Raw genomic sequence first — 27,848 nt, forward strand, 5'->3', positions numbered from 1 at the left:
AAAGCCACATATAACATATGTATGTACAGTGGGAGAACAAGTATTTGATACACTGCGATTTTGCAGGTTTTCCTACTTACAAAGCATGTAGAGGTCTGTCATTTTTATCATAGTACACTTACTGTGAGAGACGGAATCTAAAACAAAAATCAGAAAATCAATGTATGATTTTTAAGTAATTAATTTGCATTTTATTGCATGACATAAGTATTTGATCACCTACAACCAGTAAGAATCTCGGCTCTCACAGACGGTTAGTTTTTCTTTAAGAAGCCTCCTGTTTCCACTCATTACTGTATTAACTGCACCTGTTTGAACTCGTTACCTGTTATAAAGACACCTGTCACACACTCATCCGGCCATGGCACCGGCGCAGTGGAAGGCTCCGGCCATGGCACCGGCGCAGTGGAAGGCTCCGGCCATGGCACCGGCGCAGTGGAAGGCTCCGGGCCATGGACCGTCGCTGGAGGCTCCGGAGGCTCCGGGCCGTGGACCGGAGTCGCCTCTTCTCTGTTGACGTTGAGACTTGTGTTTTGCGGGTATAATTTAATGAAGCTGCCAGTTGAGAACTTGTGAGGCGTCTGTTTCTAGACACTCTTGTACTTATCCTCTTGCTCAGTTGTGCACCGGGGCCTCCCACTCCTCTTTTCTGGTTAGAGCCAGTTTGCGCTGTTCTGTGAAGGGAGTAGTACACAGCGTTGTATRAGATCTTCAGTKTCTTGGAAATGTCTCACATGGAATAGCCTTCATTTCTCAGAACAAGAATAGACTGACGAGTTTCAGAAGAAAGTCATTTGTTTTCTGACCATTTTGAGCCTGTAATCGAACCCGCATATGCTGACGCTCCAGATACTCAACTAGTCTAAAGGACAGTTTTATTTCTTCTTTAATTAGAACAACAGTTTTCAGCCGTGCTAACATAATTGCAAAAGGGTTTTCTAATGATCAATTAGCTTTTTAAAATAATAAACTTGGATTAGCTAACTCAATGTGCCATTGTAACACAGGAGTGATGGTTGCTGACAATGGGCCTCTGTACGCCTATTTAGATATTCCATAAAAAATCTGCCGTTTCTGGCTACAATAGTCATTTACAACATTAACAATGTCTACACTGTATTTCTGATCAATTTTATGTTATTTTAATGGACAAAAAATGTGTTCTTATTTCAAAAACAAGAACATTTCTAAGTGACCCCAAACTTTTGAATGGTAGTGTATATTAAAGGAGCAGTGCAGTCAAAAACGTGATTTTCATGTATTTAAAAATATATATATTTCCATACTGAGGTCGAAATAACACTGAAATTGTGAAAATTATGATACTGCCTTTTTAGTGTAAGACCTTTTTGAAAGAAAGAAAAAAGGATGAATTTCAGCCTGTTCAGGTGGGATGGAGTTTTTGACCCACATCACAATCTGATCTGGTTATTCTGACTAATGACCAGTAATCTTTTGTTTGCATATGTATCCTCCTACTTTGAATGGGTAAGCGAGGTAGGTCTAGATGATCCTATCCGCSAATCAGTGCTTTGTATGTAAATATATACGCATTTCTATCAACATGCCCACAAGATCAGACTGATCATTTCAATGGCAAAAGGAGGCTCGGTGTAAATTTATTTTAAAAAAAATCATGAAATATATATATATTTTTTAAATTAGACAGACATACAGTGATTTAAAAAATAAAGACTGCATGGGGGCTTTTAACACCCGAGCCACTGCCTGTTCACCCCGCTATCATCCAGAAGGCAAGGTCAGTACAGGTGCATCAAAGCTGGGACCGAGAGCCTTGAGATAGACAGAAGCTGGTTTTCAATCAGACCGTTTAACAGCCATCACTAACATTGAGTGGCTGCTGCCAACATACTGACTCAAATCTCTAGCCACTCTAGCCACAATAAAAAATTGGATGTAATAAATGTCACTTTAAACAATGCCACTTTATACAGTATAATGTTTACATACCCTACATTACTCATCTCATATGTATACTGTATACTGTACTCTATACCATCTACTGCATCTTGCCTATGCTGCACGGCCATCGCTCATCCATATATGTATATGTACATATTCTTATTCATTCCTTTACACTTGTGTGTATAAGGTAGTTGTTGCGAAATTGTTAGATTACTTGTTAGATATTACTGCATGGTCGGAAAAAGAAGCACAAGCATTTCGCTACACTCGCATTAACTTCTGCTAACCATGTGTATGTGACCAATAAAATTTGATTTGATTTGAACATTGAGTTCTTCATTTCACCTGCCACATTATTATGTAGCTTAYGGTAGTCCCCAGTCASGTGTTGTTTGTTTACAAGCATACAACTCACTGTTGTGCMGCATGCACCAGGGGATCCAAGTACAGAATGGAAATCACAACTAAATGTTTGCCAGCTWGAAATCTTATTACAATTAAGTTAAATGTCTAAAATATTTTAAATGCTCTGCAGTTGTGCATTTGGTTTGCTAATTTAGTAGCTAGTTAGCTATTTAGCTAAGTGGTTAGCTTCTTTCAAAATCAAGCATTCRCTTGGTAACAGCAGAGAATCCCCTCCTGGATCAAGAGCCTTGCTAGCTAATATTAATTTTGTGCGTGCAGCAAACTGTGAGTATATATATTTTTTTATTACTTGTATAGTTTAGGTCAGAAACTGTACAAAATGTTGGCAATGCGCTCGTTAGCATTTAGTTAGCATTCTCTATGAGGATTCCTTAGTTTTTGTTAGCATTGTGTTAGCATTCTGGTAATTGATGTTTTGGGGCTTTGAATATCAGTATTTTTTTTATAAATAGCTGCGGTAAACTTGCGCACTAGGTAATAGATAAAGCAGATCGCGTTCATTATTTTGCYCATTCGATAATTTTTCATTATGAWTYTTTTTYGTTATTAAGCTTACCAGTACTAGTTTCACAAAACTGTGTGGTTTGAGCCAGTCACATGYTTGTCTACAAAGAAGCACAATGAGAAAAAATGTTAGCTTCTTTAAGTACTAATGTTTGCCAGCTATATATCTTAGTTAACTTAATAGTTATATCTTAGATGTGCCAAATAAATTCTCTCCAGCTGAGTTTTGCTAATGTTAGCTAAGTGGCTAATGTTAGCTTGGAAGATAAAGCTTCTTGCTAACAGAAGCAGAGACAATTCCCTCCTGGATTAAGAAAGTGCTTGTTTTGTGTGTGCTGCAAACTGCGTTTTGAGATACTCGCATAACTTCATGAGCTGGGTTGTCTGTCCTAGTAGTAAATGTTTGTGTGCACTCGTTAGCATTTACCTAGCATYTGCKCTGAGGATTCCTTAGTAGGTGTTAACATTTTATTAGCATTCTGGTACGTGACTTTTTTTGGAGATTTTTTTAAATAAATAGCACCCCTTGTGTGCACTRCCGGTAATACTGTACATCCTGGGATGGCACAGGCATGAAGGTATGGAAATCTGGATACCGTCCAACCCTAGTGTATAATGTAGCCCTGTCTGTGTGTGTGCGTGCCTGTGTGTGCGTTCAACGTACAGTGCATTCGGAAAGTATTCAGGCCCCTTGACTTWTMWCAYWTTKTKWYAYWWYWSYSYYWYWCTMWAAWWTWTRWRAWATAWWWTTTTYWCMYMWMKMSAMAMAATACCCCATAATGACAAAACAAAAGTAGTTTTATGCAAATAAAAAAYAAGTATTCAGACCCTTTGCTATGACAGTCGAAATTGAGCTCAGGTGCATCCTGTTTCCATTGATTATCCTTCAGATGTTGCTACAACTTGATTGGACATGATTTGGAAAGGCACACACCTRTCTATTTAAGGTCCCACAGTTGAYAGTGCATGTCAGAGMAAAAACCAAGCAATGAGGTTAAATGAATTGTCYGTAGAGCTCTGAGGCAGCATTGTGTTGAGGCACAGATCTGGGGATGGGTACCAAAACATTTCTGMAGCATTGAAGGTCCCCAAGAGCACAGTGACGTCGATCATTCTTAAATGGAGGAAGTTTGGAACCATCMAGACTCTTCCTAAAGCTGGCCACCCGGCCAAACTTAGCAATCRGGGGAGAATGGCCTTGGTCAGGGAGGWSMMMRARMMCSWKRKKSWCWCTSWSASAGMKCYMSARAKYYYCTGTGGAGATGGTTGTCCTTCTGGAAGAGTCTCCCATCTCTGCAGCACTCCACCAATCACGCCTTTATGGTAGAGTGGCCAGACCGAAGCCACTCCTCAGTAAAAGGCACATGACAGCCCACTTGGAGTTTGCCAAAAGGCACCTAAAGATTYGCAGACCATAAGAAACAAAATTCTATGGTCTGATGAAACCAAGATTGAACTCTTTGGCCTGAATGCCAAGCGTCACATCTGGAGAAAACCTGTCACCGTCCCTATGGTGAAGCATGGTGGCAGCATGCTGTGGGGATGTTTTGTAGTGGCAGGGACTGGTAGACTAGTCAGGATCGAGGGAAAGATGAACGGAGCAAAGTACAGAGAGATCCCTTATGAAAACCTGTTCCAGAGCACTCAGGACCTCAGACTGAGGTGAAGGTTCACCTTCCAACAGGACAACAACCCTAAGCACACAGCTAAGACAATGCAGGAGTGGCTTCGGGACAAGTCTCTGAATGTCCTTGAGTGGCCCAGCCAGAGCCCGGACTTGAACCCGATTGAACATCTCTGGAGAGACCTGAAAATAGCTGTGCAGCAACGCTCACCATTGTACYTGGCAGAGCTGGAAGAGGATCTGCAGAGAAGATTGTGAGAAACTCCCCAAATACAGGTGTGCGACGCTTGTAGCGTCATACCCAAGAAGATTCAAGGCTGTATTACTGCCAAAGGTGCTTCAACAAAGTACTGAGTAAGGATCTGAATACTTATGTCAATGTGATATTTAAAATAAAATAAAACTGTTTTTGCTTTGTCATTATGGGGTATTGTGTGTGGATTGATGAGGGAACAAATCTATTGAATCCATTTTAGAATAAGGCTGTAACGTAACAATGTGGGAAAAGTAAAGGGATCTGAATACTTTCCGTGTGTCATGGTGTCACTGTCCGTTCCATTCTTGTGGGTTTTGGAGAGCTTGTCAGGGGCCTCTGAGTCTGCCTACGGAATGTTTGTAATGCCTTGGAATTCACATAGAATGCCAGAGTGCAGGACATTCTAAACCCTCCCCGACACCCCCACCATCTCACCACTCCAGAATATAAAGCCACCTACMGCTGCCACTTTCCATGGCCACATAATAGGCTATGCTGCCTTGCTATGTGGCTGTGAGGGCAGGCCATGCTCCAGTGCTTAGGTTGGGCTTCTGTATACGGTTTTGGCTGGCTGCTGCCTGCAACTGCTCTCATTTTCACTATCAGACATTAGATCTTGTCAATTCAYTTATGTGTGCAGGGAAAGCTGATATCTACGGGTACACTCACAATACCGCATCCGCAAATGATTGAGCTTTGCCGTTTTTAGCAATCAGTTGGCAAGAAGAAACGGATCTGTTGTGCTGATAAGATCTTCCATTATAGGTTTTTATATCCTTGTGATTTTTGCCATGTTTTTCACTTTGAGCGTTTCCCTGCCTCATTCTGGTTCTGTCTAATCTGAACATATCCCCCCCCCCAGACGACATCTTGCGTTTGCTAATACCGTCATTCCTGGGCTGAATTACTGTAGCAGCAGGCAGACTCTGTGAAAGTCTGAAGATGCAATCACTACACAAACACCCAAGGTTTAGACAGATTCCAATCCACCCTTTTATCAACAGTCTTTACAGGAATACATCAGCAATGAGGCCAACTTGTAGCAATCATGGAAATGTGAGATTCAGAGAGATTTAAAAAAAAATATTGCATCATCACCCTTTGCTTAAATTCCAGTTACTTGCCGATTTTTTAATTATACAAACATCACCAATTGGGACGTTTAGAACCATCTTGACACAGTAAAAGGRTTCAGTCCAGAGAGAATGGCAAATGTATTGGGACCAGTCTGTTTAGTCCAGGGGCACAGTAGGGCTACTGGCAGGCTGGATGCAGCCCAGAGGGAGATCTTTGAAAGCTACACAGTCTCCTTTGTTCTCCAGCCTCACGGACGTGCCAGTGGCAGTATGCCTCCTCTGACCAACCACCTTCTATGGACAATCTATTGGCTTTCATTATATTATAGCCTGTAAATACAGACAACTTTACTTCAGTTGATCCCTTTCTCTCTGTAGCTGTCAAGGTTAGTCTCAGACAAGGAGGTAAGTCTCAGACATTGTTCAAGATCCTAACCCCATACGCACGCAGGCAAGCGAACCGGACAAACACACACACACACACACCACAGTACAGTCATTTAGACATCCAATATGGAGTAAATCACTGCCTCTCAGGCAGGTTGTTAAATATGCGGAGTGGTTGCGTTGCATAATTAACAGCTGTATATTGCCTCGTGACCAACTTTCTCATTTCCCCTCATTTGATAACCATGCTGCCTGGCGGACACTCTGTCTGTCTGCCTGTCTGTCGACGCTGCTGCACACACTGTCCTGCTTTTAGAAGCCAATCACAGTAGATGTATTATTCTCCTTGGTTATAACAGTTTGGTTGGGGAATGTCTGAAGTTCTTTACTCTGCGGTCAGTGTTCTGTAGGGGTTCTAGAAGGCGAAATGGAATGGTGCTGGGTTGGTTAACTACTATTCTTACCCTGTGGTCAGTGACAGAGTAGGGGTGGGTTGGTTGACTGCTGTGCTGTTCTGACTGTGTGGCCAATGGTCAGGGTAGGTGGGCCGTTCAGCTAATACATTTTGTACAGTTTGCGTCCGTTTGATATTTTAAGTAGAAATTGTGYACCAATATTGCGTTTTCAAAGCCTGTTATATTAGATGAAGTGCCCTTTAGTATAGACTACATGGAAAATTCAATAAATCAGATTTTTTTTATATCAATAAAGACTTGCTAAAGTGCCAAAAATCTCAATTTTAACATGTCCCTTGTCATGTTTTTACGACTTCTAGGAAGGTTTTAACCCACTTAACCCCCAAATTTTTCATGTTTTCACCATCATTGTAAAGTGATGTTCTTGCTTTGACAAGTCATCTCTGAACATAATTTTTTATTTCAAGTGATTAGTGATTCATTTACATCTGTCCCTCAGCCCTGTTACGTGAACTGAACTCTAGTTTTAATACGGCGAAACGCTTCCTTTAATAAACAAATTAGGCACATGTGGGCAGTCTTGATACAAATGTTTGAACAGAAATACAATGGTTCATTGGATCAGTCTAAAACTTTGCACGTACACTGCTGCCATCTAGTGGCCAAAATCTAAATTGCGCCTGGGCTGGAATAATCCCTTTCTCTTGCATTTCAAATATATTATTGCATTTTTTTTTTCTTCTTTGTATTATCTTTTACCAAATCTATTGTGTTCTCTTACATTTCTTTMACATTTCCACAAACTTCAGTGTTTCCTTTCAAATGGTACCAAGAATATCCTTGCTTCAGGGCCTGAGCTACAGGCAGTTAGATTTGGGTATGTCATTTTAGGCGAACATTTGAAAAAAAGGGGTGGATTCTTAAGAGTCATCCGCATACATAGGTTCAGTTTGCGCCTAGCAGAACTTGGCTAGGTGAAGCGACTGCATGTGCTCGCATACTCCCTAAAGACATTTGCTTGAAAAACTTGGGGGAAAAACGGCAATATTGCTGCTGTTTATCTCTCTTGAGCCACCGTGCAACAACATAGCCAGTAATGCTTCCTCAAAATAATCTGAATTTATCTAARATAAATCAAGAGATCTGTAATAAATGTTGACATTTTTGCAGAGGATGTCTTAGTTCCACAATTTTACGTCTAGCTAAGATATTTGGTGCAGTACTTTCATGAATCTAGTAGTGCACTGCGGACAGTAGGGCGTAGCTGCTGCATAGTAGCTGCTTAAATGACAACAAACACTTAATTGAAGAATCCCGTMCTTAGTTCCCACCCCTACTGTTGACCAATCACCAATGAGAGGGCGTAGACATCGGCTACCGAACTTTGACTTTCCTCAAGAAAAAATGTTGTGTGCGCGAACAGCCGACAAACCCCCCCCCCTGCCTAACATCAAAACTAAYGAAAATGTCATCATAATATATGCTCAAACTGTTTCGACTGGGATGCATGCGACAGGCTTTACACACACGTAGCACACGTTTGCTGTTTTTCTTCCTACCGCTTCTTCTCCCACTTCTGATTCCTCTGAAGCTCATCCTTTGCAGTCTTTTTAATCCTACATAATTTATATCCCTCTCTCTCTCTTAAACCCACAACCATAAGTCTATATTGCTCACTTTTTCTCACTCTCGCCTCCTTAAAGACCCATTGGAGTCAAAAACATGATTTTCCTGTGTTTTCTATACAGTGAGTATACCAAACATTAGGGACACTTTCCTATTGCTGAGTTGCACCCCCCCCTGATTTGCAGAGGGGTAGGCCATCATTGTAAATAAGAATTTGTTCTTATCTGACTTGCTTAGTTAAATAAAGGTTAAATACATTATTTATTTATTTTTGTCTGGAGATGGACTCTAAAAGGTGTGGAAAGCTGTGATGCTGGCAGATGTTGGCCAATGTTGAAGGCAATGATTCCCACAGTTGTGTCAAGTTGGCTGGGTGTCCTTTGGTTGGTGGCCCATTCTTTATACACACGGGAAACTGTTGAGCGTGAGAAACCCATCTTTTGAATCTTCTGAATGGCACACATACACAATCCCATGTCTCAACTGCAGCTAGCGACTGGAACAAGCTGCAACAAACAGTCAAACTGGACAGTTTTATCTCCATCTCTTCATTCAAAGACTCAATCATGGACACTCTTACTGACACTTGTGGCTGCTTTGCGTGATGTATTGTTGTCTCTACSTTCTTGCCTTATTTGCTGTTGTCTGTGCCCAATGTTTGTACCATGTTTTGTGTTGCTACCATGCTGTGTTGTCATGTGTTGCTGCAATGCTRTGTTGTTTTCTTAGGTATCTCTTTATGTAGTGTTGTGGTGTCTCTTGTCGTGATGTGTGTTTTTGTCCTATATTTAATTTTTTTTATCCCAGCCCCCGTCCCCGCAGGAGGCATTTTGCCATTTGGTAGGCCGTCATTGTAAATAAGAATTTGTTCTTAAATGACTTGCCTAGTTAAATGAAGGTTAAATAAATGACATTTAAAAAAATGGTTTCAAGGCTTTAAAAATCATTCTTTAACCTGTCTCCTCCCCTTCATCCACACTGTTTAAAGTGGATTTAACAAATCACATCAATAAGGGATCATAGCTTTCACCTGGTCAGTCTATGTCATGGAAAGAGCAGGTGTCCTAAATGTTTCATACACTCAGTGTATATTTCCACACTATGAGGTTGGAATAATACTGTGAAATTTGAAATAAAATATGACCATGTCCCGTGCTGTTGGTAAAGACCACCTGAAATTTCAGCCTTTTTTGACATCGCCATGCAGTAAATTAGTTAATATAGCAATAAGAAAGAGATTTCCAAACTTCTCCGCCAATTTTTTCCCCCTCACCACTCAAACCAGTCCCAGACAGTCCTAGCAAAAATCTTGCTTGAGAAATTGATCTTAGCTAAGAAGCTATTTTTGTTTATTTTTGGCCATTTTAACTGAAAACAATCACAGTGAGGTACTTAATTGTTACTCAGAAATTCTTAGTCATAAAAAATGGCTGCATTGGACTTTTTTAAAGCGTGCCATGCTTGTGCAGCTCAAGACTTTCTCTTCCAAGCTAAATTATGATGAACTGAAAGCTGATCTTACACGGACTAGGGTACAGTGAATAAATCAACATATGAAGCTGCAACTTAGCTCATTCCTGCCTACATCAAATCACATTTTATTTGTCACATACACATGGTTAGCAGATGTTAATGCGAGTGTAGCGAAATGCTTGTGCTTCTAGTTCCGACAATGCAGTAATAACCAACGAGTAATCTAACATAACAATTCCACAACTACTACCTTATACACACAAGTGTAAAGGGATAAAGAATATGTACATAAAGATATATGAATGAGTGATGGTACAGAACGGCATAGGCAAGATGCAGTAGATGGTATCGAGTACAGTATATACATATGAGATGAGTAATGTAGGGTATATAAACATAAAGTGGCATAGTTTAAAGTGGCTAGTGATACATGTATTACATAAAGATGGCAAGATGTAGTAGATKATATAGTACAGTATATACATATACCTATAGGCCCAATGCAGCCATTTTTATATTGATCTAAAATAATTTCTGGGTAGTACCTTACTGTAGGGGAGAGTGGGGTAAGTTGAGCCACCCTTGTTTGTAGGAAACCATACACAAAATGAATCATTTGACCAAATATTTAGGAAGTGTCCATCATTTCATGGAGTTTGTGAAAGAAGAAACCACATGGGCAAAGTGGTAAGCAGGTTAGGTCCAAAAAAACATATTTTTACAAAGTCAAATTAATTTGTGTTAAAGGTTTCATGATGCTTGTATCTAAACCAAAGTAGATAATTGTAAGACTGTTCTATACATCAGTTAGGGTCTCTATAAGATTCAATATGAGGYCCTAAACCTAGCATGAGAGTGTATCCTTGTAGCTGTGTTGGCTAATATAGTCAAAATGTTTGCCTTTGGGTGAGTTGAGCCGATGGTTGAGAAAGTGGCAAGTTGAGAAAATGTAATTGTTTTCTTCCCAGGCGTAATGCATGGCATTACCGATGAGATATGATGCAACAACAGGGCCTGGCCTATGTTAAAAGTGTTTTTACAAAGTGTTTGTTAGGTGTTAAGCCTGTGTCAAAATATGTGTGTGATTTAAAAGTGATTAAAATTATTGAAAGGGATTTGTAATTCATTACAGAAATGTGTAGGTGGCTTAACTTACCCTGTCCCACGGCTCAATTTAGGCCTACCCCATACCCGAGACAACTTTGTAGTGTTTACATAAATTCTGATTTATCTCCAGGGATACACAACATCCTGAAATATATGTAGATATCCTTGTTAGAAAGAATACTATATTTCTCTTGACAGATTGATGCTGATTGTAAAAAAAATGGCTCAATTTACCCCACCCTGCCCTACTGCTTGTTGTCTAAACTTTAAGTTCCGGCCTCCACCCAAAGTGTTTAAGGAAATGTGATTTCTAGTTCACTTGACTGCCAAGGAGCTACAGTATGCAACATACCAGGAGAACCTCTGCTTCAAGCCCAAACTTGGAATGAACTAAACATCCCTATCAGACACAATGTTTGTAATTGTATTATCTGCAAGTGCAGTAACTCAGTTCTGCAATGTGCTGGAATGTCCAAAGCCTTTGATACATCTAGGATCACAAGAATGCTGTATATACAATATGTTCCAAATCAAAAATGTACAGTATATCCACTGTGAACCAGTATAGACATTGTTTACTTGATGGATATCCTGTATCGTAGCAACACTATCTAATGTTGTAAATATGTCGAACCATCCTCCACGGTATGATATGAGCTAGTCTTTCTCTCACAATCATCTAGGATTGCTATTCCCATAAAGCTCTCCTTCGTCAAGCATTTCACAGCTTTGAAATTAAGTAATGAACATGCTTGAACACACACGTGCGCTCTCACCTTCACCCACACATACTGTTGTCTCAATCAGAGCTCAGTGGAGTGATTGAGAAGACTCTCAGTGCCTCTCTCTGACTGGCCTTATTGGGGCCTGCTGACAACCGTGAAGTCTCTCCCCCATTGCGGAGAGAGGCACCGCAATGGGGGAGAGAGGCACCGCAACGGGGGAGAGAGGCACCGCAAATGCGGAGAAAGGTACTACAATGGGGGAGACTAGACGTAACACAGTAAATGTAAATGCGGGACATTAGTATACTATTTAACTTTTGTAATGGTTACATAAGGCAGATGTTTACTTAAGGCAAAAATGAAAGGAGGGCGGTTGGTTGGTGGGTATATAACGCAAACGTCTAGCAAACCAAAGGTTGCGAGTTAGAATCTCATCACGGACAACTTTAGCATTTTAGCTCATTTGCAACTACTTACTACTTTTTAGCTACTTTGCAACTATTTAGCATGTTAGCTAACCCTTCCAGCATATCAGAATGAGTTTTTCCCCACAAAAGGGCTTTATTACAGACCGAAATACTCAGTTTCATCACCTGTCCGGGTGGCTGGTCTCAGATGGTCCCGCAGGGGAAGTCCTGGGTTGGCATGGTTACACGTGGTCTGCGGTTGTGAGGCCGGTTGGACGTACTGCCAAATTCTCTTAAACAATGTTGGAGGTGGCTAATGGAAGAGAAATTAGCATTTCAATATCTGGCAACAGCTCTGGTGGATATTCCTGCAGTCAGCATGCCAATTGCACGCTCCCTCAAAATTTGGCTTTGTGTTGTTTGACAAAACTGCATTTTTTTTAGAGTAGGCTTTTGTCCCCAGCAGAAGGTGCACCTGTGTAAACTTCATTCTGTTTAATCAGCTTTTTGATATGCCACACGTGTCAGGTGGATGGATTACCTTGGCAAAGGAGAAATGCTCACTAACAGGGATGTACAGTTAACACATTTTGTGCAAGACGTTTGATAGTAATAAGCATAAACAAAAAAATAATCAGCTCATGAAACATGGAACCAACACTTTACGTGTTGTATTTATATTTGTTCGTAAGAAATGGGTGACGGACATCCACAGATGAATACATACCATATGAAACGTAACATATCATACTAAACGTAGTGTTTCGGATTTGCGTACAGAATAATACGACCATAATACGACCACGAGACCACGTTGGGGAGAGAGGCACTGCAAAGGAGATGTCATTTCAGACCAGGGGGAAGAAACCCAATTACACTCTACGGTCATGGTTTGAAGATTGGAGATACTCTATCCAAATCACACTCCCTATGTGGCTTGGAAACTGTTCTGTTCTTCCAACATCAGACTGGAGTTGATACCAGTTGAAGCCGTCTCCCTCTTTTTCTTCCTCTTTCCCACGTAAAGAGCTGAGCTTTACAACACACCAACAACCTCTGACAAAAAAACAGGCAAAAGCAAGACGGCTCCCTACTTTCATCTAAGCAGCAGACTGACAATTTCAGAATACAACTTCAAAGACTCGCCGAAGGGTGTGAAAAAGAAACCAGAAAGAAAGAAGGAATGAATATGTATGAGTCATGGTGGTGAGACATCTAGAGGCACAATAATTAAGAATCCTCGCAGGGGGTGTCCTGATTTAAAACAGAACTGTGCGGGCTAAATGAGAGTACCTCAACGTTGTTTTGGCAGACGAGAGGAGTTATGCCTACCAGACTGATTTGAAGGACATCCACTCACTATTAAACCAGCAACTACATGTTATTCAGTGTTTGGTATTTAGGTCGGGATACAATCCCATCGTGCCGTGTTGCGCGCTTGACATTGGATTGAATCCTGCCCTTAGTGTTAGTGTTGTGTTTACCGTACCCATAACCGAAGTGAGACGAGATAAAGAGAGAATGTTCTTGCTTTAGTTAAAAGGATGCCATCCCCATAAGATAGTGTAAGAAGTCTTATACAGTGCCGGATGTAAACACAGAGTTTTCTCCTGGCACCTATTCTGCCGGTGTGTTGTGGCCTATGGCACTTCAGAGGTTTGTAAAAAGACATCAACACATGCTGTGCTCTGTAGTGCTGCCGCTACTGCTCAGTTCAGTCAGTCAGTCTTGACCTAATTTTCCCACTCACACGTGTCTATTCCCGGCCTCTATAACCGTAGTCACAGACTCACTGTATACCGTCACACTACATTTCCTTCCAGCATCATTGCACCCCCTTGTCTCTCTCTCTCGCTCTCTCACTCACACACACCTCCTAATCTATGAACACCTCATTATCAGTACATACTGAAGCTATCTTCTCCCACTCATTCACAATCTCCTCCTCACTCCTTTCTCTGTCACGTTATTCTGATCTTTTCCAATAGAAACAGTCAAACTCCTTCCCAGTTAGTTTTTTCACCAATATATCTCAATTTTAGATTGGAAGTTAAACTGTTTCCATACACTGGGATCGAATTAATATAACAGAAAATAAATAGCGCTATAAAATACACTGACTATACTGTAGATGTCTGCAATAGTGGGATTTGATCAGAGGAATCATGCCCTTCTCTGCTCCTTTCTCTTCCCAGCATTATGCAGATCTGCAGTAGAGAGCAGAGTGTTATAATCTCTGGTGTGTGGTGTTTTAGGTGTTGAAGTCGTGAGTCTCTGGGACTATCCCAAATAGAATCCTGTTCCCTATTATAGTGCACTACTTTTGATGAAAAGTGTTGCACTATAAAGGGAAAAGGGTGCCATTTTCAAACAAAATCGTATGTTATTTGTCACATGCTTCGTAAACAACAGGTGTAGACTAACAGTGAAATGCTTTCAGGTTCTTCCTAACAACTCAGAGAGAGAAAAATATAAATAATAGAAAAATAATAACACAAGAAATAAATGCACAGCGATAACTTGGCTATATACATGGGGTACCAGTAACCGAGTCGATGTGCAGGGGTACGAGGTAATTTAGGTAATATGTAAATATACATTTTTTTACATTTTAGTCATTTAGCAGACGCTCTTATCCAGAGCGACTTACAGTAGAGTGCATACATTTTATTACATTTTACATACTGAGACAAGGATATCCCTACCGGCCAAACCCTCCCTAACCCGGACGACGCTATGCCAATTGTGCGTCGCCCCACGGACCTCCCGGTTGCGGCCGGCTGCGACAGAGCCTGGGCGCGAACCCAGAGACTCTGGTGGCGCAGCTAGCACTGCGATGCAGTGCCCTAGACCACTGCGCCACCCGGGAGGGGTGGAAGGGATAAAGTGACTAGGCAACAGTATAAATATAAACAGTAGCAGCAGTATACAGTATGTGATGAGCCAAAAGTTGCCGTTCAGTAGCAGAGAGAACAGTCTATGACTTGTGTGGCTGGAGTCTGACAATTTTTTGGGGCCTTCCTCTGACACCGCTTGGTATAGAGGTCCTGGATGGCAGGGAGCTCGGCCCAGTACACACTACCCTCTGCAGCGTCTTGCGGTCGGATGCCAAGCAGTTGCCATACCAAGCAGTGATGCAGCCAGTCAAGATGCTCTCAGCTGTAGAACTTTTTGAGCATCTGATGGCCCATGCCAAATCTTTTCAGCCTACTGAGGGGGAAGAGGTGTTGGCGTGCCTTCTTCATGACTTTGTTGGTGTGTGTGTGTGGACCATGATAATTTTTTAGTGATGTGGACAACGCGGAATGTCAGGCTCTCGCATTTTTCAATTAATTCTATAAAACAATGCAAATGCTAATGCCGGTAAATAAGTATTACCTTGTGTTATATCCTGAAGCTGCCCAGGCTGGCCTTATCATGACCATTGCATTGGCCTGTATTTGGCCTGCATAGCTCTGCCCTCCCTGCCTAAAGGTGGCTTTCCACACCAGACTAGAACTCATCAAAGCAAACTGCAGGGCCAGGAGGGGTGAAATGGCTGGAGACCTTCCAACTACCACAGACCAAACTGTACTTCACCCACTGTTGGTCTGCCTACATCACCACCAGCATCTTCAGAGGGACCTATGACTTCAGAGGGACAGTTGTCTCCTTTTGAAATACATTGCTATTGCTACAGCTGAGCCCACTAGCTACATACATAATCAACAACACTGTCTCCAAGTGAGTGTCAGGGGTGACGTGATTGGCTGCCGGTGGGGGATGCTGATGATTTGTCTCCACAGATGGTTTGTTTACATAGCAGGTTTGGATAATTAACGTGGCAGGTTAGGTGAATTAACCTCTCTAGGGTACGTGAGACGGTAGCGTCCCACCTCTTCAACAGCCAGTGAAACTGCAGGGCGCCAAATTCAAAACAACAGAAATCCCATAATTAAAATTGCTCAAACATACATGTATTTTACACCATTTCAAAGATACACTTGTTGTAAATTCAGCAACAGTGTCCGATTTCAAAAAGGCTTTACGACGAAAGCAAACCAAACGATTATGTTAGGTGAGTGCCTATTCACAGAATAACACAGCCAATTTTCCAGCCAAAGAGAGGATTCACAAAAAGCAGAAATATAGATAAAATGAATCACTAACCTTTGATGATCTTCATCAGATGACACTCATAGGACTTCATGTTACACAATACATGTATGTTTTGTTCGGTAAAGTTCATATTTATATCCAAAAATCTGAGTTTACATTGGCGCCTTACGTTCAGAAGTCACAAAACATCCTTTGATTTTGCAGAGAGCCACATCAATTTACAGGAATAATCATAATAAACATTGCTAAAAGATACAACTGTTATGCATGGAATTTTAGATCCACTTCTCCTTAATGCAACCGCTGTGTCAGATTTCAAAAAAGCTTTACGAAAGCCCAATCAAGACACAAATATAGCCGCCATAGTATGCACTTACCTTAGTGCATTCTGATGAAGATCATCAATCAGGAATCCCAGTTCCACAATAAATGTTTGTTTTGTTCGATAATGTCCATTTATGTCCAAATTCCTCCTTGTTGTTCTAGCGTTCAGTACACTTTCCAAACTCAAGACGCGCGGGCAGGTTCAGCGGAAAGTACGGACGAAAAGTAAAAAAAGTTATATTACAGTCCGTAAAAACATGACAAACGAAGTATTGAATCAATCTTTAGGATGTTTTTAACATAATTCTTCAATAATGTTCCAACCGGAGTATTCCTGTGTCTTCAGAAGTGCAATGGAACAGAGCTCGCTCTCACGTGAACGCGCATGGTCAGGGCATGTTCAGCTCATGATAGACCTTACTCATTCATCTCTCCTTCGGCCCCACTTCACAGTAGAGGCATCAGACAAGGTTCTAACGACTGTTGACATCTAGTGGAAGCCACCAATATTACCAATATCCCACTGTATCTTCAATAGGAGCTGAGTTAAAAATCGACCAACCTCAGATTTCCCACTTCCTGGTTGGATTTTTTCTCAGGTTTTTGCCTGTCTGATGGGTTCTGTTATACTCACAGACATCATTCAAACAGTTTTAGAAACTTCAGAGTGTTTTCTATCCAAATCTACTACTTATATGCATATTCTATTTTCAATGGCTGAGTAGCAGGCAGGTTAATTTGGGCACGCTTTTCATCCAAAATTCCAAATGCTGCCCCCTACCCTAGTGAAGTTAAATGTATTTGGCTAAGATGTATGTAAATTTCCGACTTCAACTGTAAATAGAAGGGCAACTTTTACATAGTTTGCACAGAACCTTACACGAAGGGCTTCCAGGGGACGACATGGGGACTACGTGGAACCTTTTTGACACCAGTCACGGAAAAGGTGCTCCGGGTGGATTCATTGAAGAGGTGAGCCGACCTCTTGGTCCGCCACGGGAGAGACATAACGGATGCAAAGTCTTTCTACCAGGAGTTGAGGGACTCTGGCATTCAAATACAGTTGCATTATGTCAGCGAGGAAGAGGTGGAAAGAAAGGCACAGAGGAGGTATCTCTGGTTACCATAAAAGGAACCATGCGAATGCACTAGGTTGTAAGTCATCACTCCTGGCATCCTAAAATATAGAGACATAAGTTGTTTCTGCCAAGCAGCGGAAGGCATGTGGGATTGCCCATGTTACGGATTCCAAGAAGTCACACTCCCGACAATGCCGGCTAATGGCCGTGATCTCTCACCTCCACAACAACCAGATGTCATCGACCTGGATACCTCAGCTCCACTTCGTCCAGATGTCATCGAGTCTCAGTGGACAGTGGTGTATCGTGAACTATGATGAACAACCATACCCTTGCATTGTATTGGAGGTTAAAGAACATAATGTCAAAGTAAAGTGCATGGACAGGAATGGTGTCAACAAGTTCTACTGGCCAATCCCAAGAGATTATATAAACTGGTATGGGGATGACCAGATTGTTTGTCTGATGCCAGAGCCACTGCAAGTGAACAAAAGATCAGTTCAAATTTGTCACAGTATCTGGAAGTACATGGAGGAGCACCTGACTGTGTGAAAGTGGAAATGTGAACTGGCTACTAGTGAAGAAGCCGTCAGTAGCTAGAAAGCAATGGAGATTGGCTCAGAGATGATAAGAGATGGACGTGATACAATAACACGGCAAAGACAAACATGTCTGAAGTAAAAGTGAAGAACAATACAGGACAAATTCCATGAACATGTTTTACYGYGTACAAAATGTTTATATCAGTGTGGTCAGGAAACCAGTTTTAGTTTATGTTCAATGTTTGTGTTTCTAATGTTCTAGTGGACATGTTTTCTATGTTTGTATGACAATGTCGTGTTATGAAAGACACATTTTAGTCAATAGGCTTCATCATTTGGCCTTAATCTTTGAACAATAACCCTCATTTTATTGTTCATATTAAATCAACTCATCTTATGAAATCTGAAATGATTTGTAATTAAAATTATTACTAATAAATTGATAACATTTGTTTGAAATAATCTTATGTTTGTCATTGGTGTTACATTGTGTCACTGGTGTTACCTTGAGTCACTGGTATTACTGTATGGCGTATTGGTGTTCTGGCATCAGAGTGGCCCAATTTAATTGAATATGGTTTTTGTATCTACCTAACTGTTGCTACATTCATTAGTAAACATTTTAAGGATATGATCATTCAATTTTGATGACTCAACATCAATTATTTCTAATGTTACCAACAACAAAAATCAATGGTATAAATGAAAAAAYGTCAGACAATAGAACTTTACACATGCATGTTGACAATGCTTATGCAGTTCTACTACGCAATATATTATTTTAAAAATGCTGCGTTAGACAGGATTACCTACACATACTGACCAGCTCCAATAGACAGAAGCATGCTACATGGCAGACCAATCCGAACTCATCTCTCGGCATGTCCAGCCCACTTATTATCTCAGCCAATCATGGCTAGTGGGAAGGTTGCCGCCTTTTTCTGTGGCTAAACCAACTAGGCTCGTAATTTAACAATTTTATTAGTATTTACAGATGGCACACAAGTTTGTTATTAAGGCACATGAAAGTTCATATGTTCCAGAAGGCATTTCTGCCCAAAAATGCATTTTGATGAAAAAAGTTTGTTCAAATGGTCTCCTGTAAAGTAGTGACACGCGACATACGCCTGGTTTCCTGAAACGAGTCACATATGCAAAAGTATGTGGACATCTCTTCAAACTAGTGGATTCTGCTATTTCAGCCACACCCGTTGCTGACAGGTGTATAAAATCGAGCACACAGCCATGCAATCTCCATAGACAAACATTGGCAGTAGAATGGCTTAACTGAAGAGCTCAGTCACTTTCAACATGGCACCGTCATAGGATGCCACCTTTCCAACAAGTCAGTTTGTCAGATTTCTGCCATGCTAGAGCTGTTCCGGTCAACTGTAAGTGCTGTTATTGTGAAGCAGTAACATCTAGGAGCAACAACAGCTCAGCCGCGAAGKGGTAGGCCACACAAGCTCACAGAACGGGACCGCCGAGTGCTGAAGCGCAGAGCGCTTAAAAATCCTTTCTCCTCGGTTGCAACACTCGATATCGAGTACCAAACTGCTTCCTGAAGCAACGTCAGCACAAGAACTGTTCGTCGGGAGCTTCATGAAGTGGGTTTCCATGGCCGAGCAGCCGCACACAAGCCTAAGATCACCATGCGTAATGCCAAGCATTGGCTGGAGTGGTGTAAAGCTCGCTGCCATTGGGCTTTGGAGCAGTGGAAACTCGTTTTCTGGAGTGATGAATCACACTTCACGATCTGGCAGTCCAACGGACAAATCTGGGTTTGGCAGATGCCAGGAGAATGCTATCTGCCCGAATGCATAGTGCCAACTGTAAAGTTTGGTGGAGGAGGAATAATGGCCTGTGGCTGTTTTTCATGGTTGGGGCTAGGTCCCTTAGTTCCAGTGAAGAGAAATCTTAACGCCACTGCATACGATGAAATCCTAAGCGATTCTGTGCTTCCAACTTTATGGCAACAGTTTGGGGAAGGCCCTTTCCTGTTTCAGCATGACAGTGCCCCCATGCACAAATCCAGGTCCACACAGAAATGGTGTCGAGATCGGTGTGGAAGAACTTGACTGGCCTCCACAGAACCCTGACCTCAACCCCATCGAACGCCTTTAGGATGAATTGGAACACCGACTGCAAGCCAGGCTTAATCGTCCAACGTCAGTGCCCGACCTCACTAATGCTCTTGTGGCTGAAAGGAAGCAAGTCCCTGTAACAATGTTCCAACATCTAGTGGAAAGCCTTCCCAGAAGAGTGGAGGCTGTTATAGCAGCAAAGGGGGGGACCAACTCCATATTAATGCCCATGATTTTGGAATGAGATGTTCGACAAGCAGGTGTCCACATACTTTTGGTCATGTAGTGTATGTCTAGCATTTGCTTCATTGAGTCCTGTAATCAGTGAGACTTGTCTTACAACTGCAGGCTTCCCCCACTCTTCACCTTTTACCAATGTGTTTCTAGTTGTGGTGCTTTTGGCTGCACTAGCTATATTGTGTTAAGTTAGAGCTTGAGTGAGTCCAGATGTTTCAGATGGGTTTTTTTAAGAGAAAGAGAGCACTGTCCCCCATACAGAGAAGGCCAAGCTACTTTCTAGGTGTGGTGCCCTTTGGCTGCACCACCTCGTGTGTTGGAGCTCAAGTATGTCCAGATGTGGTGTTTCTATAGGTACTAGTGGTGAATTAAAACATTGTCCCCTATCATATTCCTGTACCAGAGATCCTGGCTGTAAGGATCCTTCATGTCTATTATGGGTAACTCTATCTGCTGCTCAGTGCTCACTGGAGACGTACTGTAAACTGAGTTTACAAAACAATAAGAACACCTTCCTAATATTGATTTGCACCCAATTTTGCCCTCAGAACAGCCTCAATTAGTCGAGGCATGGACTCTACAAGGTGTCGAAATCGTTCCACAGGGATGTTGGCCCATCTCAATTGTCAAGGCTTAAAAATCCTTCTTTAACCTGTCTCTTCCTCTTCATTTACACTGACTGAAGTGGATTTAACAAGTGACATCAATAAGGGATCATTGCTTTCATCATAGCTTTCGCCTGGATTCACCTGGTCAGTCTATGAAAGAACAGGTGTTCATAATGTTTTAGCAGCAAAGGGGGGACCAACTCAGTGTATACTAACTCAGTGTATACTCAGTGTATACAGACTTCACAGAGACATACACAGAAAGACATACAAAGATGTCAGAAAGACTGTGTTCTGTTCACGGAGGTYGTCAACATCTGTCTGGGGAATCTCTTTAAGGCTCAAGTCTACTTTACAGATGAGTTCTATTTGTGTCATGTTCCGTTTCTGAGAGGAAAGCTTTATTTCTTCTGCGAAATCATTTTAATCACAGCATTTTTGTGGTGGGCTACTTTATGCTTCTCTCTCGCACACTCACCTCATTATGCAGGCATAGCTACAGTACTGTCTATATTTACCGAAATATACACAGAAGGTGCTTTCACTCAATTTCAGGGGGAGGCAGTTGGTGGATTATGTAAAATCCTGACTTGGTTTAAAACTGCAAAGCAGCAGTGAATTTATCACAATCTTTTCCCTCACGATCCTTACTCTACATGGCAGCAATGTGGGGATTTTTAAGATCGAAGCAGGGAAGATTGTGACACCCAAGTCGTGACTAACATAAATGCACTTTCACTACGTTTTATTATCAAGACTGTTCTTTAAAGGGATAGTGGTCTGTTTTTTTTCTCCAATCAAGCCCTTTTTTCTATTTACCCAGAGTAAGATGAACTTATGGATGTCATTTTTATGGCTCAGCATGCAGTTTAATAGAAGTTGAAGGTAGTTTCTGAAGCCATCGCTAATTATCATTATTGCAATGGCTGGAAGTATCCAGGAACAGCTAGCCTGCTATCCCTTTAATAATTCCAGAATAGAGGTATTCTACCACTTCATTTCATGGTTTTGAATTCACCACGTTTTAAAGCAATTGATGGCCCTCTGTGAAATGCGATGCACTGCAAAGCCATATGTTGAGTTAGCTAAAGCCACTTGAGCATAGTGCAAAGTCTATGGATGAGAGGATCATCGTGGACCAAGTGGCTGGTTGSCAAGGGGTAGTCTTTGGAAGAGGGTTTGGAAGGGCCGGTGATGATCTTTCCTGCACACGTCCTTGCCCTGAAGTTGTGCAGGACCTCGATGGAGGGCAGGTGGCAGTCAAGGACCCTCCCAGCAGACCAGATAATACRTTGCAGTGATCAAGGGGGTGAGGATGGACACACAGCATTCAAAGGAGGATTTTAGGACAAAACAACACCATGCATTCACCAAACACTGCACTGAGGGAAACATATTTGTTTTATAGTAATTGTCTGATTGGGATCTACAATTTTCTATCAATTAGAGAATTTCAAATGATTTCAATTTGGCATTGGAAGTTTTATTGAATACAGTCAATAATACAAGAGTCAAATCACATAGGGTGTCATCAGATATCAACAAGCTAGAGCCATCTGTGGAAAGAGCAAAAGTAGAACAAAGATATAAGTGCAAACCGATAATACGTGTATCATTCAACACAAGGTGACAACTAAAACAATGACATGAGCTCTGTCCCAATTCATCTCTGCTCAACTCCTCACTTCATCTCTACTCGCATCCTTCTCAAAACCCATCGGAGGAGGTCTGAGGCGAGCAACCCTGGGTCGTCTCCTCCAATGGGGTTTTAGAAGGAGGCGCGATGGTCAGTCCTTGCATCCATAGCTCTTGTCTATGAATTTGAGAATGGTTACATTTCTCCAGCCTCATCCCTAGCTTTTTACCAAAACGGGTGAAAATGGCAATGTTTTTGTTTCAACTGCTGATTTCTGCTTTAAAAAACACATAAATGAGCATACAAGTATGTTTAAAACCTCTACAGGATCGGTGTACCCCCCGCGGGACGGTTGAGCTAACATAGGCTAATGTGATTAGCATGAGGTTGTAAGAAACCAAAAAAATTGTCAGGACATATATCTGATATGGGCAGAAAGCTTAAATTCTTGTTAATCTAACTGCACTGTCCAATTTACAGTAGCTATTACAGTGAAAGAATACCATGCTATTGTTTGAGGAGAGTGCACAATTATGAACTTGAAAATGTATGAWTAAACCAATTAGGCACCTTTGGGSAGTCTTGATACAACATTTTGAACAGATATGCAATGGTTCATTGGATCAGTGTAAAACTTTGCACATACACTGCTGACATCTAGTGGCCAAAATCTAAATTTCACCTGGGCTGGAATAATACATTATGGCCTTTCTMTTGCATTTCAAAGATGATGGTACAAAAAAAAAMASKKTKKWKTTTYTYTKTRTWWTMTYTTWYMMMAWMTMWRRTGTKWTATTCTCTTACATTCCTTTCACATTTCYACAAACTTCAAAGTGTTTCCTTTCAAATAGTATCAAGAATATGCATATCCTTGCTTCAGGTCCTRAGCTACAGGCAGTTAGATTTGGGTATGTAATTTATACATGACTGTTGGGAGTGCGGTRCCATACCTTTAGATCCCAGGTGAAGCAGAGCTGACACRAAGTTGTGGCAGATGTCTTGACCACCCTCCGACTGTTCTCTAGACAGAGGTAGTGATGGAAGGTGTCCCAGGCACTGTTTGKGGCCACGTCACCTCCCTCAGAACCAGTCAAGATCTCCAGGTTCTTACAGTGGAGCATCAGCATAATCTATAGAGAGGGCAAAACAATACAGGAGATGGAATTAGATTTAGCATGGAATCGAAGTCCCAACTTGTACAATCCATTAACATTGGTAAAAAGATAAACAAAAGAAGGGTACGGGAGTTTAAGGAAGGTGGAGCGATACTTATGTGCCGAGTTGTGTAAGGCATAAGATGACTTGGTGACTCACTGGTCCAAACATGAGATCCTCTGTCTCATTGGTGTAGTGGTCCAGGGCGATGAAGTAGAAGCMCGACTCCACCTGGTCAAACGTGTTCTCTACACACACTGACCTGTCTCCTGAGAACAGCTGGAGTGAAAGAGAGAGAGGAAAATAAGAGGTCGGGAAATGTCGCAGACAGAGTTCAATGAGAGTTCAAACGTTTTAACATCTTTAATGTTGCATTCAAGGCAACAGTCCATTTTAAGACAGCTGTGGCTGTATCAAAAGAGGCAACTATTGCTAATCATTTAGCCAAGTGATAACACACTGTGGGATTGAGCTGCAGGGTGATTACATGTTAAGAGTGATCCCTCAGATCTGTACTTTAAAATGTATGTCAAACAAAAAAACTATGATTTCAAAGTGTAACAAACCATACAACTCTATGCACTGTTAACAACTTGCAATTATTGGTTTGTTTGACATACATTTTAAAGTGGGAAAAACCTGAGTCTCAGCATCACTGTTGCCGTGGAATTGCCCTGTTCCAATCCACGCCACTTGTCAGTCAACAAGGCTCAGTATTAAACAGCCTGCTGTAATTTCATGTCCAACCTACCTTGTGGAGAGCTTCATCCCTTACCTACATTCCACATATTGTTTAGCAATGACTATCCTATACATTCAGTGTAGAACCATACTCTGCATAGAACCATCTTTCTAACCAATAGACAGCAGCTGGTCATCATCATCATCTATACATGACTAATGTCCTATATACAATGCCTTCATACACGGTCAAAGTAATTAGAGGAACTCTCAGTACCACTAATGATTAAATTATGAAGGTGATTGGTGAGTGGCGTGGTTACCTGCAGGAAGTCCCCAGAGTGCTGTGCATAGAGGAGGGCCAATGTAACCTACTTGGAACATAATGGACTGTATCTCCTATCTCAGTCAGCTAAGCAGAGAAAAACGTCACTACCACATATTAGTGACAGTGGACCTGGATGGAGAGATACAATGGTTTGACTTCATTTATTGTTACTGCACAAAAACTGACAGACTAAAAGTTATCAAATCTTTATTTGGTTTGGCACTTGACCTCTCTTGGCTCCCCCTCCTCAATCACTGACCTCTTCCCAAGTGAGGGTCTTCCCTGTCTGTTCTCACCCTTCCGCCACGCTGGTCTTCCAAGTCCTCCTCCTCCTCTACTAAATCCCTCCTCAACTTTTATTTATTTCACTAGGCAAGTCAGTTAAGAACAAATYCTTATTTACAATGACGGCCTACCCTGGGCAACGTTGGGCCAATTATGCACCGCCCTATGGGACTCCAAATCACAGCCAAATGTGATTCAGCCTGGATTCAAACTAGGGACTGTAGTGACTGATACCTCTTGGACTGAGATGCAGTGCTGCGCCACTCGGGAGCCCTAGACTTAGCTACAATGCTTTTAGTTAAACCAGAGAAGGTATGAAAACAAAACCACCTTGGCTTTGGATAAACCACAGGGTTAAACCTTAACTAGTTAGCTAACGTTAGTTAGCTTCTTAGCTAACTGACGTTTAACCTAGCTTGCCTCATCAGTTGCTTTCTTTAAGAACAGAAGACCAAATAGCTATCTACTTAAATTTCAATATTGTAATCCTAGTTGATTAACTAGCTAGTTCATTGTTTAGCTAGTTTCTCTACTGAAAACAAGCAAACTTACCTCTTTGTCAGCCATCATTCACCTTTCACCATCCCCATTCTCCCGTGATAAAAAAATCAGTCAAGCCGGATTGGTCCAAAACCTGACCAATTGTGTTTCAGTAGACTGCTACAGGCTATGTTAATTGGCTAGAATTTTCCCCTGATATATAATTATAGTAAGCAGTTGAGAGCAAAATGCATTTTGGAGAGCAAATTGGAAAATTGGTGTGAGAGGGAGAGGATACATTGTTTGGGGGTGGTGTATTCGTGAGAGTTCAGCCATTTCTGAGTCTTGACAAAACACAAAAATCGCTCCTCTCAAATGAATTTACTACATGCAGCAATGCAGTTCTGCTCACTCAAAGTCCCACTCGCAAGTTCTGAAGTTTAATTAGCGTGCACCACGCTGGCCTGCGCTCGCTGGACCATCCTTTGCTTGCTCTACCACATTTCTTCTCTCTCAACTCAGGTATTTGCTCTGGCAATGATGTTACATCTTGCTCGCATGCGCCATCTCGCTTCCGTTGGATTTTTTTTAATCGTATTTGACTCCATACACTTGCGCTAGTCTTACTGTATTTGGAAAAAAGTACACTTGAGGTGCAGTATGCCCTTGCTCTTTAAGGAATGACTTTGCATTTTCTCTCTCGTTGTGGAGGGCGTGGACCTGGCCTGTTTATTGACGAATCCAGAAACGTTAGATTTTTTTTTAAAGTGCATCAGGTTGAAATAAAATAAACTTTGACAACCCTAAGGTGTCGCCTCTCCCTTAATAGTATTTGTTTTAATGCAGCCATCTGCAGCAGCTTGTATACATGAGCCAGGATTTCACCGGCGTCTGGTAATGAATAATGAGCAGAGAACGGTAGCAGGACACAAGACTCCCTAGCATGTTGAAAGGAGTCATATTAAAAAGTAACAGAAAACTAAACACGAAAGGGATTGGAGCCAGTATGACTGATACWMYTTSAWMYWYTKWTAMWYTKWTWYWYTACACTTTGTGTCTTTGGCTGATTGAGTTAGCCCAGTGGTATTCACTGGACCCCATTTTTTCCTGCAATATTTTCTCACAACCCCACCCCAAAACTAATGACACAACCTAAAAAATTGAGAATTTCACATTTTTACATCAACAGATAAACTTCATTACATTTTCAAGATGAAAAGAAAACAAATAMATTTACTCTAACATTGTATTTTTCAAAATGATCTTTCACAAAAACGTTTGTATATTGTCCCATACAATAATCTGTACTCTTATTTTTTKGTTTAAAAAAAAGCGTCAGGTTGTCATAGAAATTTGATGGATGATGTTTGTCTATTGCCAAAGAAGGCAAAGGCTATAAAAAGGGTAGAAGAAGAGAGATGTTTTTCTGTTACCGCTTTGACCGGAGGCTCTACATTCACTCCAATATAGAAATGGGTAAAACAATCACTTCAACATCACAAAGACAATGAATTGTAGGTCAGTGGCACTAGAATTCCACACTTGACCTTTTCAGCAGAAAGACTTTTCTGTTGTGACGTGAGCAACCAGGTGTGGAGTTGAGGCCTCACCTATCTAATCTAAAGGGTGTGTGTTCTGCTCTGTGACTGGAACAAATTGTGTTTTTGCGGCTGACAATAGATCTCCCTCCCTCATCCCCCCCCTCCCTCTCCCAATGGGGTGAGGTCACCAGGTTCTGAGACAATAGCAAGGTAGGAAGTGAGCTGTTTTGACTGTTCCAGGTCAGCATGAGGTTAAGGGTAACAGTGAAGGGTTGCTGCAGCTCCTCTGTGCCCTCCGAATTGTAATGACTTCATGCCCTGTTGGGCAGTTCAGTTAGCACAAACACTAAGGTTATCGTAGGTGAGCCATCTGAAGTGAGCCGCGTATATTGATTGGTGATGAGTCGTTCGCGAACAAACAGCTCTTTTTGAACATCTCTTTTTTTGTGAACATTGGGAACCAAATTGCATCGGTGAAAGAGCCGTTCATTTGGTTCCTCATCAGAGAGAACACTATTGTGTTGTTCTTGTGAAAGTCACCTCAGTTCTGCTGAATGTATAGAATGCCAATAATCAAAACAGGCTGGAATTGGAATCCCCAAAGGGAGTTGCTAAGCAGTTAAAATACACTAATAATGTCACTGTGTATCTTATTCCATTAAGACAAGGTCCTCTTCCTGTATCCAAAAATAGCACTTGGCAGCTTCATAAAAGGGCAACATCAGAGCAGCTATGACGGCATATCAGTTCTGTATTTAAGCTGATTCATACAGTAAGCAGATGGCTGTCAGAGAAATGTTATAGCGGAACTACGGTA

At 41.5% G+C, this 27,848-nt stretch overlaps 2 protein-coding genes across 5 annotated transcripts in view; one reads left to right on the plus strand and one right to left on the minus strand.

Annotated features, from left to right (window-relative positions):
* The window catches only part of LOC111950840 (LHFPL tetraspan subfamily member 6 protein), a 49,339-nt gene that overhangs the window by 9,027 nt on the left and 12,464 nt on the right, over positions 1–27,848 (plus strand). The window lies entirely within an intron of this gene.
* LOC111950841 (laminin subunit beta-1-like) lies at positions 22,395–25,636 on the minus strand. Of its 2 annotated transcripts, XR_002875535.1 has the most exons (5): positions 25,563–25,631; positions 24,721–24,854; positions 23,876–23,995; positions 23,512–23,691; positions 22,395–22,481 (listed from the first exon to the last, which is right to left on the minus strand). XR_002875535.1 is itself a non-coding variant. In XM_023968749.1 (4 exons), the coding sequence occupies exons 1-4, from the start codon at positions 25,578–25,580 to the stop codon at positions 22,464–22,466; spliced, it is 336 nt and encodes a 111-aa protein (XP_023824517.1). In that variant the 5' UTR covers positions 25,581–25,636; the 3' UTR covers positions 22,395–22,463. The 2 variants fall into 2 exon arrangements, 1 of the variants encoding a protein (XP_023824517.1); XM_023968749.1 differs by lacking the exon at positions 24,721–24,854 and having other exon boundaries at positions 25,563–25,636.

Source organism: Salvelinus sp. IW2-2015, linkage group LG23 (assembly GCF_002910315.2).
Source record: "Salvelinus sp. IW2-2015 linkage group LG23, ASM291031v2, whole genome shotgun sequence".
Taxonomy (NCBI): Eukaryota; Metazoa; Chordata; class Actinopteri; order Salmoniformes; family Salmonidae; genus Salvelinus; species Salvelinus sp. IW2-2015.